The 18670-nt window shown below is 37.1% G+C and overlaps 1 protein-coding gene across 1 annotated transcript; it reads left to right on the forward strand.

The window, feature by feature from the left end:
- Window positions 1–2367: 2367 nt before the first annotated feature.
- On the forward strand, window positions 2368–9247 carry LOC128029804 (cysteine-rich secretory protein LCCL domain-containing 1). Its single transcript, XM_052617414.1, has 15 exons — window positions 2368–2570; window positions 2871–3177; window positions 5340–5458; window positions 5526–5658; window positions 5795–5910; window positions 6005–6105; window positions 6328–6495; window positions 6659–6719; window positions 6812–6878; window positions 7035–7165; window positions 7244–7287; window positions 7377–7449; window positions 7555–7624; window positions 8050–8183; window positions 8534–9247. The coding sequence occupies exons 2-15, from the start codon at window positions 2920–2922 to the stop codon at window positions 8583–8585; spliced, it is 1527 nt and encodes a 508-aa protein (XP_052473374.1). The 5' UTR covers window positions 2368–2570; window positions 2871–2919; the 3' UTR covers window positions 8586–9247.
- Window positions 9248–18670: the final 9423 nt, after the last annotated feature.

The raw sequence follows: 18670 nt of genomic DNA on the forward strand, positions 1-18670 counted from the left end.
CTAATTTATTTTTTTGGGTGAATTGTTCCTTTAATGCTATTGTGTGCATTTTACAGTGATGTACTGTGTAATATACATTTTAAATCTATATGTATTTTGTACAGCAAATAGGCTGGTTTTTTTTATGTATGTGATACTACTAGTTCCAGAAATGGTGCTAATGTTAATGTTAATCTTAACATGACTGCTTTAGGACCAGCCATCATATTGATGCTCATGGATAGATTAATTATATTTTCTTCTGGTGCACAGATGAGGTCTGTGCAGATCACTCTATGTTTATATTCCCCTTTTATACACATTTATTACTTTATTTTTTTTTTAAGTCTGTTACATCAGGATCTTTCCAAGGTGCTTAATCATAAAGAATTCAAGATATTTTTTGGTAAAGAAAAGACACATGATGTTTTGTAGCTGTCAGTGTATTTTCAGTAGCAAAATTTCTAAATGTATTTTCAACATTTTTATTTGGTAAAGTTTGTTATATTTTATGTTGTTGTGTGCCTGATGCTTTTACTTGTTTAGATTGGCAGTCCATGATAAATGATCATGGAATGGTGCTCTTATTTGCCAAGGATTGTTAATCTGAATATGATTTGCTTTACATAATGTTGCTATGGTTACACTTACATGACCTCAGATTGTGACCTCTTCCCAACTCCACTTCCTTTTTTATAGTTCTCTGGATATTACGATGTGCATCTAAGCTATTAAATGATGGTATAGTCTCATATCAATTATATATAATATATTATTTGTGCTAGAATATTGTAACAAACAGTTCTTTCAATTGGAGATGATAATTAACTGACATTTGTTGTTCATTCCCACGATATAGTAGCTGTATTGTATTCTTCTGTCTTTTAGGTATATTGATATACGATACAATATACGATAGGTGTATTGAATGCCCTTAAATATCCCTATACACACAAGATGGCACATATTTTGCTGAGATTATTTATTTCAGCCCAATGTGGGAAAAAAAACCAAGATAAGATTTAAGATTTTCCTATATTATTATTATTTTTTTTTGCTACCCACTTGTGTAGATTCAAATATAAGCATTTCTGGTCTGTTTCTGATGAAAAATTCAGAGCTGTCCTCAAATCTGCAGGCCTCAAAAATCAGAGTTTTGAGACACCTGGAAATAATCCTTATCACTTTGCAAGACTTATCTTCTGAAAACATTCTCATCATTTCTGCGGATTAAGCTGAAATATGAGAAATAGTGAACCAACAGTATGTTTGCTCAGGCCAGGGAAAAAATAACACACCCTTATTTTTATTTTGCAGACCATCAGTATTGGCAATGGAGGTAAGTAGAAAGAAACTGAAAGACTCCCCCTCACATCACCAAAATAACAAACATAACAACCCAGCTCCCTCAGCAAAATATAGGTCAGAACCACTGCATACATAAACTTGGCCTGCTGACGGTCACCACAGCCAACAGATACACAGAAATGACCTTTTTTCACACTTAAGACATATAATGTATAATAATTTTTCACCAATTGCATGACTCCTTCCACAGATGCACACATTGTAATGTATACATGTAAAGGGAAGTTTTAACTCTTTCTCTACTAAAATTAGAGAAGTACCTGATATTATGTGACTTTGTCAGATATACCAGATTATTATGTGATAAATTAAGCGTCTTATTTTAAAATTCAAGATAAATCAATTTAGTTTAGTTTAGTTTTTTTTTTAATCAGTAAGTATAAATGAATCCATGTAGTTGTTCAGTCCAAATTTCATGTTTCTGGAGAGCATTCAGAGAGTAATTCAAACAAAGCTTTTCATCCACACAGTAAAGGCTATATACATACATATATATATATATATATATATATATATATATATATGTATATATGTATGTATGTACAGTATGTGTATGTATGTATGTATGTATGTATTATAAACCCGTTCTCATCACTCACTACTGCCATCTAGTGTTTGTTTGCACTATGACACAGTATCACAATACTGTACAGTCCATTGTTGTCCGATAGATATATAGATGTATATACACTATACTGTTCTATCCTGTAAACCTAACCCTCAAAGAAAACGTTCTGGATAAAAAAACAAACAAACAAACAAACAAAAAATACATTTGACCAAAAATGCCCCCAAAAGGCCAGAAATGTCAGATTTTACTATCTTTGTGTGTGTGTGTGGGGGGGGGGGAGGGGGGGGGATGTATTGGTCTCTACAACACGGACACAAATAGAAATAGCATTAGATACGCAGACCAGAAATACAGAATACTTATGTTTTCACCTGTATATAACGCTTCTATGCTGTGGGTGTGTCGATGTGGTTGTGGGCGTGGCTTACATGTTCACTATAAATGATAAATGCAGCCTCACAAATTCTAACATTTGGACGTACTTGATTTTGCCCCGCAATGACTCATTATGACTCATTCATAAAAAAAAAAAACTTAAATCAGATCAAAACAGGGGACACGTGTAGGTGAAATAGCCTATATAAAGAGCAGTGAATAACTATTTCAACCAGTCAACAGCGGAGTTAAACAACCACGCGCAGAACGGCAAAAGGTAAAATGCTGCTTGATTTCAGTACTTCAGACTTCAAAGGCTTGCGTGATTATTTTTAATGATCGTATGAAATCTTGCATGTGTGTGGCAAAAGACGTACACAACAAGTCTTTGACAAGTGAGAAACAATCAGCTCAGTTGTGAAAATGCTGAAACTGCACTTTTCAATCAGGCTTGTGTGAACTGATCTATTTCTGAGCATCCATGCAAATGAAAATGCAGACCAATAATTATTGTGTTGTATTACCTTATGTAAAAATAAATAAATAATCATGATAAAAAATTATTTTGATTTCACAGGAAGAGGACAGATACCACTTTGGATTTTGTAACTGACAGCTGTGGAAACATGAAGTGTGGACATGAAGATTTATTTAGTGGGTTTGTTCTGCTTGTGACTGTCCAAACTGTGGTCTCCATGGTGGTTCCCAATGCCACCCACTTAGAAGCCATCCTGGAAAAATACATGGATAAGGATGAAACGTGGTGGCAATCCAAGTCAAGGGGCAAAAGAGCAATTTCACAGAGCGATATGCAACTGATTCTTGATCTACATAATAAGCTGAGAGGTCAGGTGTACCCCCCTGCCTCAAACATGGAGTACATGGTAAGATCACATGATTCTCCCCCAGTCACCTTTCTACTGAATCATGTTCCTAACTTATGATCAAGCCGTGGACAAGAATGTATTAAGGGTCAGACTTGGTTATACCTGCCAAATAGTGAATACAATTAAGTTGATTACTACACTATTTTTATGTAATATCCAATATTAAATGTTTATGTCATTTGTTTAAACAAATTAAACGTAAAAGACTAAATGTCACATGACTGTAAAATCATGCTGAAGTACAACTTTCCTATTGAATTGTGAGTTAAAAGGCTATTTATACATTGGTGGGGTCATGAGGGGGCTCATAAATTTATCAGATGGCTCTGCCAATTGGTATTGGGTGCCACACCATAACCACACATTGCACAAATGCACTGGAACAGACTGAACTACAGTCAAGTCTGATGGACAATTCATCAGGTCCATCAGGGAGGCCAAAATACAACTTCTCCTTCCCATGTTCTGTGGCTCACCTACAGTACATGGCACTTAGCCAGACCTCTCATTGCTTTCTGGCCAAATATGACCTGATACTTCTTAGAACCACCTATAGCTGCTGCTGCTTCGCCCCACTGCATAGCAGTTGGCAACAATGAAGGCAAATATTGACTCAGACATCAAAGAATAGAATAGAATATAACACTCTAAATCAGCAGAGACCATCCTTGTATTTTAACACTTAGCTCCAGTGTACAACAAAACAGTGTTTCTTTTACATGATATATGATGCATTTCTCAGCACTGCACATGGTTCATTCCATATGACTGACACTTGCAATCTTCTGTAAGAGGAGAGTTTCAAAACATTCTTCTTAGTCAATTACTTTTGAGTTTATAACATCTGTGGTGCTCTGGGACTCTGAACAATTCAGTGTTAAATCTGTTAAATCCCAGAACCCTGTATCTCACAGTAAAGTTTAACAGAATGTGTCTATGTGTGGGGCGCAGGTAGGGGAGGAGACATTAGCTACCGCCACGCTACACAGTCCTCTGGGTAATTACTCTGAAAGGGAAGTAGAGGGAGTCACAGAGGATGCATATCTCCCTTGGAATGCACCCAGATGGTCGCTGTAACAGCAAATTAGGCGTCACAAAAAATAAACAATGTCAAGACGGGTCTCAAAGGCCACATAAAATGCCAGTGGGCTTTCCATCTCTATGTATGTTCTACTCAGATGCAGAAATCTTGCTGCAATTTTGTGCACCTGAAAGACCAATATTACATTCATATTAATGGTAAACATTTCAAGTACATACTGACGATATAGCATATTTATTCATCTCGCATTAACATCATTGTAAATGGCAAGAATGCAATTTGTGGCATCCAAGCATGATTAAAATGCAAATCTTTTTTCATTGTGCAGGATAAAAGATCAGAATTATCTAGATGGTTGAGGAATACTTTTTGTTGAGGACTGATGGAATGGAATGCACCAGCTCTGCACATATGGAAGACATTAGCATGGGGCAGCAAACTACGCATATGTAATTTAAAATTAAGCTGCTCTGAATTGAAATAATCAGAACCCATATAGAACCGTACACTGCTTATTCTTTCATACAAACACTTTAAACCAGTAGAGTTATGGCAGTTTTAATATGCCTTTGTTTTGTCCCAGGTTGGTGAAACAGAAATTCTTTATGGTTTTTAACTTCAACAGGTCCACTTGTAGATTAGTATCAATCTACTGAACAGAACTAAACCACCATGCATTGACGCACATACTGTAGGCAGAACCAGATTCAACAATCGGACAAAAAAATGAATGTCTCAGAATGTTGTTCTGAGCTCTTTTAACCAAAAATATTTGCTGTTGTGTTTTAAATGGATCGTTCACCAAAAAAGTGAAAATTCTATAATTTACGGACAAAAGAAGATATTTTGAAGAATACTGATAACAATATTGTCATGACCATTGACTTCCATTGACTTTGAAAAAAAAAAAAAAATAATAATATTTAGGTCCACAGAAAAAATAAAGTTATACAGGTTTGGAGCGATATGAGGGTGAGTAAATAATGGCAGAATTGTATTTTTTTAGGGAGAGTAACTGAACTATGTGTGAACACAACTGTATTAAGCGCTCAAATACTGGACCGATACCAAATTCTTCTGCTATGTGAATATAGCTTGTGGCTCTTCGCTGTGACAGGTGTGGGACACTGAACTGGAGAGGAGTGCTGAGCACTGGGCACACACTTGTCTGTGGGAACATGGACCATCTCACCTACTGACCCGGATCGGCCAGAACCTGGGAGCTCACTGGGGCAGGTGCTGTATTACGAATAGATAAAAACAATATTGTTGTACTGTTTGCGTTAAATATGATTGTCTTTAGAGACAGACCCCCAACATTTCATGTCCAAGCCTGGTATGATGAGGTGAGAGATTTCAGCTACCCTTATCCGCAGGAGTGTAACCCTCACTGCCCCTACAGGTGCTCGGGGCCCGTCTGCACACATTACACACAGGTAAAACCACATTCACGTTCCCAAATCAACAATATCCTTCCGTAACTCTAGCAATTTACATTTTGCAATGATACAAGCATTTAAACAGTTGAGATATGCTATATAGAAATAGTGATATTATGATTTTTTTTCACAGCTGGTTTGGGCAACAAGCAACAAAATTGGCTGTGCCATCAATGTGTGCTACAACATGAATGTATGGGGGATGATCTGGGCCAAAGCTGTGTACCTGGTCTGCAATTACTCTCCGCCGTAAGAATGTTCAGCTTTTTTGGTCATTTGCCATATGATATAATTCTAATAAAGCACTATTATTAGCTTTTATCATGTGGCATCCTTTTCACAGAGGTAACTGGTGGGGGCATGCGCCATACAAGCACGGGACACCTTGCTCTGCCTGCCCACCCAGCTATGGCGGCGGTTGCAGAAGCAATCTCTGCTATAAAGGTACTTAACCGACTATATTATAAAATGATGTGCTGTATTTTATGAATTTTATGTGTGAATTTAGTGTGATTATTTAAAAAAAAATTACGTTTATATAATAGTAGTATAAATAATTTTTACATTTCAAACTACTGACGTCCCGAAAGTAGTGAAGAAAACAGTATTTAGCTAAAATATGAAGGCTGTAGGTCCTGAAATGTATTTACATTGTTCTCTCTTCAGATGATGGCAGTCATTATCATTACACCCCTGAGACAGAGGAAAATAACTACATTGAACAAGAACCCGAGCCAGTCCGAAGCCACGACACCCACTACAGAGATCAGACTCCGACACCTTCTCCCAACCAGAACATTGAGAGGAATGAAGTCATCAGTACTTCACAGATGTGTAAGATAACAATGCAACATTTCATTCATTAGATGACTTAACTGTACTGTTTGTTTGCATATATATATATATTTTCTTTTATATTTCTAAAATGTTGACCAGAAGAAACAACACTACTGTGTTTATACTATACTGACATCTATTAATCCTTTTTTACATGCAGCTCAGCAAGTAGCATGTGATACTATACTACGTGATCGATGTAAAGGAACTACTTGTAACAGGTAAAATGGGGCGATTCGCACATCAGCTAAAATCAAATGTGGTTTGGTCATTCTACAGTGAATAATTTCATGTCTGGTAAATCTTTAATCAGGTACGAATGCCCACCAGGCTGCTTGTACAACTATGGAAAAGTAATTGGATCGGGTCATTACGACATGGTAAGTAAATGCAGTTGCTTTGTGTTTTATTTATGTCAATGTGGCATCGCACATATTCACTTGTTGATTTTTTTCGTTATGTATTTAAATATTATATCTAATTTTGGATGGACTGTGGCAGCTCAGGGTCTCTCATAAATGTTGCTGCTTTTCCAGCAATCCAGTATCTGTGGCAGTGGCTTGCATGCTGGAATAATAGATGACGATGGAGGCTGGCTGGATGTCACAAGGGTGGGCAGAAGGCAACGATTCTTAAAGACCTTGAAAAATGGAGTTCAGACCTTGGCGTAAGTCACAGAACCCACGTTTCATGCTGCTGAATGTGGGTTTAACAATGTTCTCACATTCTCCGTGTTATTCCTTAGGAAAAATCAGAGTGCCAATGCCTTCACTGTATCAAATGTCCCAGGTAAGTGCACATGTGATTATTTTTGATGAGATAATATTATCTAAAGTTTCAGAAAAGACATTTACTAACAAATGTTTTGTGACTTCCAGTGAAAGCAGTTAATTGTGAAACAACGGTGGCACAATTCTGCCCGTTCAAGAAACCCGTCCGGCACTGTCCCAGGTTAACTGACTTTGTAACAAAAATAATCTTGATGGATTTCACAAAATACTATGCAGTAAATATATTGTTAGTAGCACAACAACTAACAAGGTTTGTTTTTTTCAGGTTGTATTGTCCTCGTAATTGCTTGTATGACAACTATGCCCGAGTAATCGGAACCCACTATTATTCAGATGTAAGTCTCCATCACATTTAAGGGTTATTCACACAGAACACTTTTTTTCATTCCACTACATTGCTTGTGATTTTTTCATGTAAATAAACTATATTGACCATTGTGCTTTTTTGCATCTTTCGCATTGTCTCTCACATGATGCAAGTTTCAAAAAACATGATGCTTTATTTAAAAGAAGCCCTTTTTTAAATATATAGGGCAATATGCCAAACATTGTCTATTTTTGTTTATTTTAGGCGAATCATCTGCAACAAAGTTGATACAGTACATTAACGTAATTGGTTATACACATAAGTCTCCTGAGCTGTAAAAGAACAATAAAATGTTCCTCTGGGTCACTCAATTGCAGCTATTAGGACGTCACTGTTCTGTTACGACTGCAGTAGAAAATGAGCCATCTTTCCTCTTTCTGTCCCACTGCGCAGAATTCCAGTATATGCAGGGCAGCTATCCACGCAGGGGTGATTCAAAGTGACTCGGGAGGTTATCTGGACGTAATGCCTGTGGAAAAGAGGAGGCAGTACAAGGGCTCCTACCAGAATGGGATCACCTCGGAGAGGTACAGAGTGTGTTGAGTCAGCGTTTGAGCTACTACTGCTATATAGCCGATCTTTCCTTCCTGGCTTCAGCTGGTCTTCAGTCTATACCTAATATCCCTTTTATATGAGCTTGGTTGGATAACGTAATAATTTTATTTAGTGGGTGGCTGAACAGTAATCTTATAAACCCTGCTTTTCTGCAAAATAAAACCGGACTGTGTAGGTGGTCTGGTTTATGCTTTATTATAAAGCATGTTGAGGGTATCTTGAGTATCTGAAGGGTGATTCATGAATCATACTGGCATTTAAATCATGTATCTTTCTATCCTGCTGTTCCTGGATTAATATTGGCCATTATTCTTCCATTTAGCATACAGAATCCCCTAGGAGGCAAAGCGTTCAGAGTGTTTGCGGTCATTTGAAACCATCCTCCAAGGACAGATGCAAAGAAATAGAGCTCTTGGTAAGGTAACAGCCAGTAATTACCACGCATTTGGTTTGCTGGTCTTGCTTGGCTGGATCTAAGGCCAGTGCTGTCACGAAAAATCCCCTCAACAGGAAAAAAAAAGACTTTGACACCATCTGGCCCTGAGAAAACAAAGTCTCCATTCTTTTTACTCAGCATGTAAATGTAATGTATATATACGAGTTGTAAATATAGTGAATTTTTATTCATTACATTCATTCTTGTATGCTTTTATAAAAAGTATATTTTTGTTATTTTAAGCACAAAAAGATATAAAGCTTTCCTTAAAAAAAAAAAAAAAAAGAGCAATTATGCATGCAAACACAAAAGTGTTCATGTCTTAACATGTAAAATGTGTAGAAAAGGCCACATATTGCAGTTTATATATTTTTATATCAGTGTTCAGAAGCTGCTCATTGGTGTATTGCGCTTTACAGTATATTATGCTGCATATGTGCAGAATTTGATACTGTAACAACCTGGCAGGCCAGGAAATCATTATTGCTTTAGAAGAATTTGAAAAATGTACCACAAAAAGAGCCATATGGGGAAAGTGGAGAGACATTTTTGTGTTATTTATTATCATGTAATCTAAAATAAAAATATTTAGACTCATAATGCTTCTGTTACAAATATTACAATTCAAACCTATCATGACTACATTCACTTGACTATGAACACCGTGAGTATAAAGTATATGTATTTGATGTATATTTTGATGTATTTGAAATTCTGTGACTGTTGGCTAAACACAGCTGTGAGGTTATTTCAAATACGAGACTCTGGACGGTGCAGACAGAGCCTCTGCACCTTGAAGAATGAAAACCCAACATGCCTCATGTGAAAACACTCAACTTCTTCTGGCAGTGCACAGGCACCACAGACAAAGAAGGACATTGTGTGTATGCTGCTGTGTGTGATTTTAATCTCACTTCCTGGAGTGCATTTCCTCCATGTCAGGCACAGATGTGGTCGAGTGGTAGCAGTGAGCTCTCTGTCACTCACCTTGACCTCTCTCATTTCCTGTCCGCCCTCTCAGGCTTTCTCAAGATCATTGCCTCCAGGCTTACAGCCCCTTGCAGTTTAACACAAAATCACAAGTATCTTTCTGCCTTCAAATGCAGTTTTTCAAATGCAACTTAAATGTGTGCTCCATACATTTTCCCTTGTTAAAAAGGTTTACTAATAAAGAAATTAATAGTGCTTTGGTCACACTACTGTCAGTAAGATATTATAGAGAGAGATATCTGTTAAAAAAAACACACAAAAAAACTTTTTCAGCAAGGGAGCTTTAAACTGATCAAAAGTAACAGCAAATACATTATGTTAAATGATTTATATTTCAAATAAATTATGTTTTTTGAGCTTTGTTTTCAGCAAATAATCCTGAAATAATGTTTCATGAACAAAAATATTAAGCAGCACAAACGTTTTCAAAACTGATAATAATAGAAATGTTTCTTGAGCACCAAATCAGCACATTAGAAGATTTCTTACGGAGACTGTGGATGGCTGCTGAAAATTCAGCTTTCCCATCACAGGAATAAAATACATATTACAATATATTAAAACAGTTATTTTAAATTGCAATAGTATTTTAAAGATTTTTCTGTTTTAATAAATGCAGAATTGGTGAGCATAAGAGACTTCTTCCAAAAACATTTAAAAAATCTTACCACCTCAAACTTTTGAATAGAATTTTATGTTTCGCAGAATTACAGTATGTACATTATGTGTTGTGAAAAATTCATCCAAATGATAATAAGGCTTCAGTCGTAAAAGTATCCTGTCGTAAAAGTAAAAGCTGTTTTTATGTTTTATGTTGTTTTTTTATATATACATTTTTACATGTCAGCTTTTGTGAAACAAATTGCAATAAAAGTTACACATTGCAGTAGTTACCCATCTTTTGTCAACACACTTTGATGCAAGCCTTCTGAACAATAGTCAGCAGTTTGACTGACCACAGTTACTAGGAGATAGAAACTGTTGTGGAGAAACTTCCCAAAGGCTTGGGAACCAGAGCAGATCTGTATGATGGTCTCGAGAGAAAAGAGGCATGCATCAGAGCTCTGTCAAAATTCACAGGCCAGTGTGGCAGAAGCTGGAGATGGGACGGGATGAGGACTTGTCTGTACTGAATATGCACATGCAGTGCTGCAAATACAAAAACACAATGGTATTGTACCTGGTGTTATTTTATTTCTACATTTATTTGCATATTAATAAATCTCCAAACTATCATCTTAAGGACGTTGTGGACCTTTGAACCGTGGACAGTGAGTGTTCTTGGACTAGAACCAAGGTCTGAAAACAGTGTGACTTATATTTTATATTTGCACCCAACAGTCTATTGGCTGGATCCTGAAAATCTTTGTGGTTCAAATTGCGGTCAAAATGAATTATGATCAATATGCCACCAAATGTTATGAACATACTGTTAAATAATTTTTCTTATTAATGTAATTCATTGCCATAAATTTGTGACATATCTGGGATATTTAGGAAATATTTGATTGCATTAAATTACATATCTACTATTTTAAATATTTTAAGAATTAGATTCTTTAATTTCTTTTTCATTTAAATGAAATCTACAAATTAGTCAGAAATCATGAGATTAATTACGATTATTTTATTCTTATTCTTGCTGGCCATAGTTTTTAACATCATGAAGTTTATAAAAAAAAATTAAAGTTATAAAAATAAATGTTAAATGAAAACTGAAAATGTGTACCTTGTGTAATTTTCTTGGTTTTCAGGAATGAGGATATGTCACGCAACCTGCCCATGTTGGCATCTGCCTATTACTCTAGCTTCTTTACATCACATAGCCTTTTGGAAATAACTTTCCTATCTTAACCGTGCATGAATATACAGACAGTTGCATTTTATTATTCATATTTAGCACTGTTTTTTCCCTGCTGCCTACAGTCATTTCAGAACAGACCTGTGATCCAATGGTCCGGAGAGAGATGACCACAGCACTGAATAGTGAGGATGTCTATTTGCGACCAATCCATTTTTGATATCCACAGCCTGGTGATTGCAAACCAGTTTCTAGAAATGACTCACACATTTATATGAATTCCTCAGAAGCTGCTAGCTTGAGTGGATGTATATGATGTGCATGCGGTCGACAATAAGTACCTTCACATAAGGGCTTGCAGAGGCCATGTGTGATTTCACCCCCGCAGCAGATTTTAATGAGTATTATTCTAACATACTTACAGCAGGAACTTGGTGATGAGGGTGCTTTTCTTTGCATTGCTGGTTTGTATAATGATAATGGAATATTTTTAACTGTTTTTATATACATAAATATCCAGCTCGCAGCCCACAGAAGTGTCCAATCTAGTTCCAGATGTTTTAATTCTATACATATAAGCGTAATTCTAAAAAACAAGACACTGGACAGAATTACAGGAGAACAGTTGTAACGTGATCTGAGATACAGTATGTTATGGTTCCCAAATGCTGGTTGCAGATGTATTTGTGATGGGCGGTATAGGTGTGGGTCATTATGATTACATTGCTTTCTCATTCAGACACAAAAGAGGGAATTATTCAAACTGAGGCCACACCATTTGCTGATAGGTTGAAATAATATTCACCTTTGAGGATTGTCTTGTTTTTTCTTTTTACCCACCAACGCACAGATGCTTGCCAACCCTCCCGTTTCTCAGTACCCTAAATCTTTTGCGTTTCCCCCTCCTGACTGTGATATTGGCTGTGCTCTAAGATGTATTTGTCAAGATCCCACACACACTGAAATTGTGCCAGTGTGGTGGTTGTGCTAGTTCACCCTATGTTCACACAGCAGTTGCAAAGCAAAGAGCTTTCTGCCCACTCCCTTGTACCCCCACTGCATGCCCTCGAAGAACCTGAGGAAAATTTTCCATCGTGGCTAAAATAGGTATGCTAAAGTTTGGCATGAGCCGTAGGTGCCCTCCTCCTGCTGACCTGATCAGTGTGCACACAACTGAGCCTTCAACCTAATATTTATGAATTTCATTAAATTGTATATTTTTGCTTCATTGGGAGTACACACCGTGTCTTGAAATCATGACAGAGGGTTCGTTTTTGTCAGCTTGTGTGAAGCAAACTGAAAGAGAGTGATGTCTCAGTGGGTCATTTTAATGTACTTGATGATCATAATTTAGAATCTCATAATTTATGCATTGATTAAATCTTGCTTTATTCTGTAATATTCTTACAATAATCAAGAAAACATCATTTATTATTTCTTATTTTAGACCTATTACAATTACCTTTTTTATTTTTTACCCTGAGACAGAGACAGGATTCCACAATATCAAATTGCTTATAAAATCACTGGCCTACAGTAGGTTTCTCACATAGGTTTTGAATTAGTGAGGTCTCAAAACACTGGCAAAACAAGATCGATTTTGTTCGCAAAGCAAGAAAGCATTTCAAACCATGCTATTAATTATTCTACACCATTTTTACTAACCATTTCAGAAAACACAAATGATTTGCTGCGGGTGTGTTGCTCTGTCTTCAAGTATATGCCCTGTGACTTTGAATGCTGACTGCGCAGGACATACATAAGTGCACTGTGCAGTGTGTACACTGCGATGACATGATTTCATTTAAGTCGCGGTGTTTATGTGGGTGCAGGGGTTTCTTTTGCCAAGGGTAAACAGCAAAAGGTGCTGCTTATAGAACTTGGCTGCTTAATGATACGGTCAGGAGAGGGGCTTGCCCTCACTGTACACGTCATCTCTGACCTTTTTTCTGTTTGGAGGAGGGATTTGATTTCACCTCTTTTTTCCTCACATTCACACATAACTCATTGTGCACAGCAGGTGAGTGTAAAAAAGGTAGCGTTGTTTTGATCTGATGGAGGTGAAGCAGCCAAGGCATTAAAGAATGGCACGCAACCAACAGGAACACCCGCTTATGCAGCCAATAAAATCAGTTTCATGCTAAATTATTATATCCCCTGCCTGATGTGTTCCTTTAAGTGTTTAGGACAACATGTGAGTGCCATATCTGTTACTTGTGTCTTCATTTTTAAATATATGCATTTGAATTTTTTTTCGCAATAAGTCCACCAAAGTGAGTGTGGCTGAGCATATGGACACATTATAACGTTGTATTCGATTTTCCACCCACCGGCTGTTTAAAAGCAACACTGCCCTCTACTGGACTCTTCCTCCAGTTGTCATTGCAATTTTCTTTTCAATTAGCCTTAAGCACTATATTCGTATTGTTCTGCAGATGTGATAATTCATTATCAAAAGAAAACATTAACAACCACCCTGGGTAGTTTGGAAATATTCCATTTGAATGCCTCAAGCAATATTTCATAAGCCAGTCGTGCCTCCACTGCTGAAATGTTCGAACTTACACATCCTTTCACGAATAGAAGCTTTTCTGCAGATATGCAGTGTGTTTCCGAAGTTTCATATTATAAAGCCAAAGAAAACAGTCCAAACTTGCTCTGCATTCACTTATGCCTGTTCCACAAAGGAGTGTAACAAAAGTGCTCAATTTACTTGACGAAACATTATGTTCTTTTTTGCCCCTGTTTTCAATCTTTTAAATTTAGTCTCATCAAGTCTCGGATAACAAGGGAGCCCTTTATAAGGGGACACTGGGGGCACAGTCAAAGCAGGTCTGTGTGGAAGAAGCCAAATTTCGTCTCGCTTCAGGGAAGTTTGGCACAATATATACTGCTTTCTTCTTGATAATCAAAGAAAGCGCAAATGCAGCAGAACTGTGTGTGTAGACCACAGGGAACCAATGGGGTTAAGCTAAACAGAAAGAAAATAAACCCCATTTCAACAGACTGCCTGCCTATGGCCTCATAGATCCACTACAACCCCACTGGTGCTCGTTCTGTTCCAAAATATATTCATTGTGGGTGCTGATGATATTTTTGCGTACCTTTTCATATATTTGTATTGACAAGTGCATTTCCAAAATTTTCAAATTTTTCCATTTTTAAGTCTCATTTTCTTCCCCTGTCCATGTCTCTCAAGCGTGGAGATGCAGTATTTCATTTGTGCAAGTTCACTTAGTTTATTATATCACATTAGTTAAATCAATTTTAGGCCAGCCATTTAAGATATAAAAAATCTTGAGGTTTGCATACACAAACAGTCCATTAAATACAGCCAAAATAATCACATGACCTGTGATTATTTACTCGCAACCTAATTTTTGCATTTGTGGATGGCAATGCACCAGTGTGGCTATTGAACGAAGCGGCAGGAGGCCCTCAGTAGTGATTGACATGTTTTCCTGCCTGTAACCACCTTAGCTAATGCCAGTTTCAGCAGTTGTGACCTCAGCACATTTCCTCTTGATGTCTTATTTAAATGTGGCATAACCTGTAAAGGTCTCAAATACTATTATTTACTGTCACTCATTTTTTGTTTTTTACTTTCATGATATGTTGCTTTTTAATATTTTTAAGTCTCAGAAGGGAAGTTGTGGCCTAATGGAATCGAAAGGTTGTGAGTTCGAGTCTCGGGCCGGCAGGAATTGTGGGTGGGGGGAGTGCATGTACAGTTCTCTCTCCACCTTCAATACCATGACTTAGGTGCCCTTGAGCAAGGCACTGAACCCCCAACTGCTCCCCGGGCACCGCAGCATAAATGGCTGCCCACTGCTCTGTGTGTGTGTGTGTGTGTGTGTGTGTGTTCACTGCTCTGTGTGTGTGCGCACTTTGGATGGGTTAAATGCAGAGCACAAATTCTGAGTATGGGTCACCATACTTGGCTGAATGTCACGTCACTTTAATATAGTGAGTAGATATGAGCAATTAATATCTTAAAGGGATAGTTCACCAAAATTCTGTCATCATTCACTTACCCTCAAATTAACCAATCCTGATTGAATGTCTTTATTCTGCTGAACAGAAAAGGAGTAATTTGAAGATTGTGGCTAATCAAACATTTACCTCCATAGTATTATTTCTATACCCCGGAAGTTACTGGGGGCCATCAACTGTTTGGTTACCCACAATCCAAACATTGCCCTAACATGTTCCCCAAACCAAAGTGTATTCTCCATAAAAGGAAACCTGATTTATTTATTTATTATTTAAATTATTATTTAAATTTAATTAATTCGGTAAGGTATTCTAAACAAACCTGTCAGTTGGTCATTGTGACATTACTCTGAGGTTATGTCTGAAATAGGCCTATATACTGATAGTTGACTAACAACTGTGATTTCACAGAATCTACATTTTGTTACATAGTTTTGTACATTCAGTTTGCATTAGCACAAACGTAGCACATTCTATTCTTCACATAAAAACTGAGCAGTTTGCAAAAGCTTTTTCGATCTCACAGCAGTGTACCATATTACTATGCAGCTTAAATATTTAATTCCTCCAAGGAGATGCTATCGCACCTCTTGATGGCAGCATCTCCCTTTCCCTAGATATTTTAATATTTTGAACAGACAGGCCCCAGGGTAGCAGTGCCAGGCAGGAGGAAACGGATACACAAGGGAGGCAAAACAACAAACAAACCCTGGAACCGGTACAGGAAGCTATGAAAACGAAGCTTGTCCATTCCTGCTGATGTTAGTTACTTTCAACTGTAGCCTAAAGCGTTGTGTTGGAATAAATATAATAAGCAGTGGTACAGCTGTAGGAGACAACCGAGATACCATTGGTGTCTGCGGGAGATAATGAGAGGTACCAGTGATATCTTAATTCTTAGCACTATTTCCAATCGCAGACAAAGTAGAAAGCAAGAAATCAAGCAAAGCTAACAATGGAGAGACATCAAAGGATGATTTTGAGTATACATGTAATGCTTTTCCACATTTCTCACAATTATGACTTTATATTCCACTATAACTATACAGTATCTCACAGATGACTTATTTAAGTGAAATCTTAATAGCAGCTTTATTTACACTTGCAGGCCAAGTGGAAAACCAGAAATCATTTGGAGCTAAAACAACAGAGAGACCTATCATACAGTGGCTTGCATGCTGCTGCTAAAACAAACCAGCCGAGAGCACTTTCCATGTGCTTACAATTCATAGCTTTGTTTAATAGTATAGCCTTATTTATTTATTTAGATGATGCTGAATCAAATGACAATAGTTGTGGAACACACTAACAACTCTCAGTCCAATTATTTGTATTGTGCTTCAGCTCTTCAACTCTCAACTCTCTTGCAAGAGCTTACAACAACAACAACAACATCACACTTGAGAAGAACCAATCAACCAAATAGGCTGAGTACCAAAATATCAGCTAAAGTAGGCAGATGATTATGTTAAACGATTAATGTGTTCTTACTTTTAAAAGCAAATCAGATATTTGATTATGTGTATTTCCACAAGCACTAGTATCTTTTAACATTTCCCTTTATTATGAACATTTTCATCATTCCCCAGGCATTTCTATCTCCAAAAGTAAAGGAAAATAATATTTTAGTGCCTCAAAGTGGAGACAAAGCTCTTTTCCTCCGATGTTAAAGTCCTATGCTAATGGACGGGGCTGTAAAGGAGAATCGGGTCAGCTCTCTCCGTTGAAGAATGAAATAAAGCCTTATGTCGACAATCAGCCCTGATTTGTGATGCATCATTCACATCACTCCATCACACGGGAAGACTTCTGCAGTGAATGAGAACAGCCTGTTGGTTGAGTCATCACACGTTCCCTCACACCGGGCTCCATCGCCCCCAATCAGACTCATTGTCCTGCTGCTCACCAGCCCTCTGTGTGCACCTGTTAAACGTCTCAGCTAAAGGATGTCCCATCATGACTGCTGAATATGACCTCCAACCCTCGTGAGCATGTCAATCACTCTTGCTCATGTTTTCCATCTGGCCTCGCCGCCAGTCGAGGCATGAAAACATGTCAGATGACATTGAGTCTCAAGGCAGTTTATGCTGTCAGGGGAAAGTAATGCGAGCTGTCATGGAGGGTTTTGTCACATCACTGTTCAAAACCAACGGAGAGATTTGTTTGCCATACATTACATAATGTAGGTCTAATACTCATCCCTAAACTGTGTTTGTTTACAGGTTACATCACTTTATTTAATTAGTGAAAATTAAACTTCACTGAGTAGATGATAATAATACGTAAGTATTTGTCATCATTTCACAATGGTGAAACGCCAGGGAATTATTACATAAATAATGATACAAAATTAAAATGTTACTAAAGGTAATAAAGCTTAGTGTTCTAAGTAATTTGCTGTAAAATGCATTACAGTAAAAGCAGAATACATTGTGTTGTCTGTGAAAGAGGTGCTTGGTTAACTCTTGCTGCTGAAGGTAATTATCCCTCTGTCTGCAGAGTATCTGTCTCCTCGTTGTAGCTTCCAGTACACCTGACCACAACAGCCCACAGCTCTGTCAGTTAAACGGGGCAGAACAAACAACACAGAGAAAGAGTATGACATCAATTAGCCTGGCCTTGGCATGCATAGGCGCCCTCTTTAAAATATTACTGACACTAATTAGACCACACTTAAATCAACTAAAAGTCTGATGTGCAAAAGCACAACAGAAGTGCAGGAGGCTTTGCAGTTTTCCTGTGAGCAGCCTGGTTTTCTTTGCTTTGTTTAAAATGTGTACATATACATAGGCTATATGACTGCAGTTGCACTTCTACAGTACCACACACAGTAATGACCAAAAATATAAACAAACAAAGAAAGAAATTAATAAAAGACAGTTCTCCAGTTATGATTATAGCAGTGTCACACAAGTACAAGTAGTGTATCTCATGACCGTCTAAAGTCTACTTTTATAAAACTTGTAAAAAGAAGACAAACTTAAATATTTCAAATAGCCTAATCTTTATTTTTCTTTATTAATTCAGAATCAAAGCTTTAGAGTAAATCATTATTCATACATGACCTTGCAAAAGTATAGACCCATCACTGTTGTTTTCACTTCATATAATTATTTTTTATATATAAAAAAATAATAATTACATGTATATATATATATATACAGTATACACACACACACACACACAAAGTTTCCGTGTTGGTGACGTTTGTTATTTTAAGAAAATTAAGAATGGCAGCA

Source organism: Carassius gibelio, chromosome A2, assembly GCF_023724105.1.
Source record: "Carassius gibelio isolate Cgi1373 ecotype wild population from Czech Republic chromosome A2, carGib1.2-hapl.c, whole genome shotgun sequence".
Classification (NCBI taxonomy): Eukaryota; Metazoa; Chordata; class Actinopteri; order Cypriniformes; family Cyprinidae; genus Carassius; species Carassius gibelio.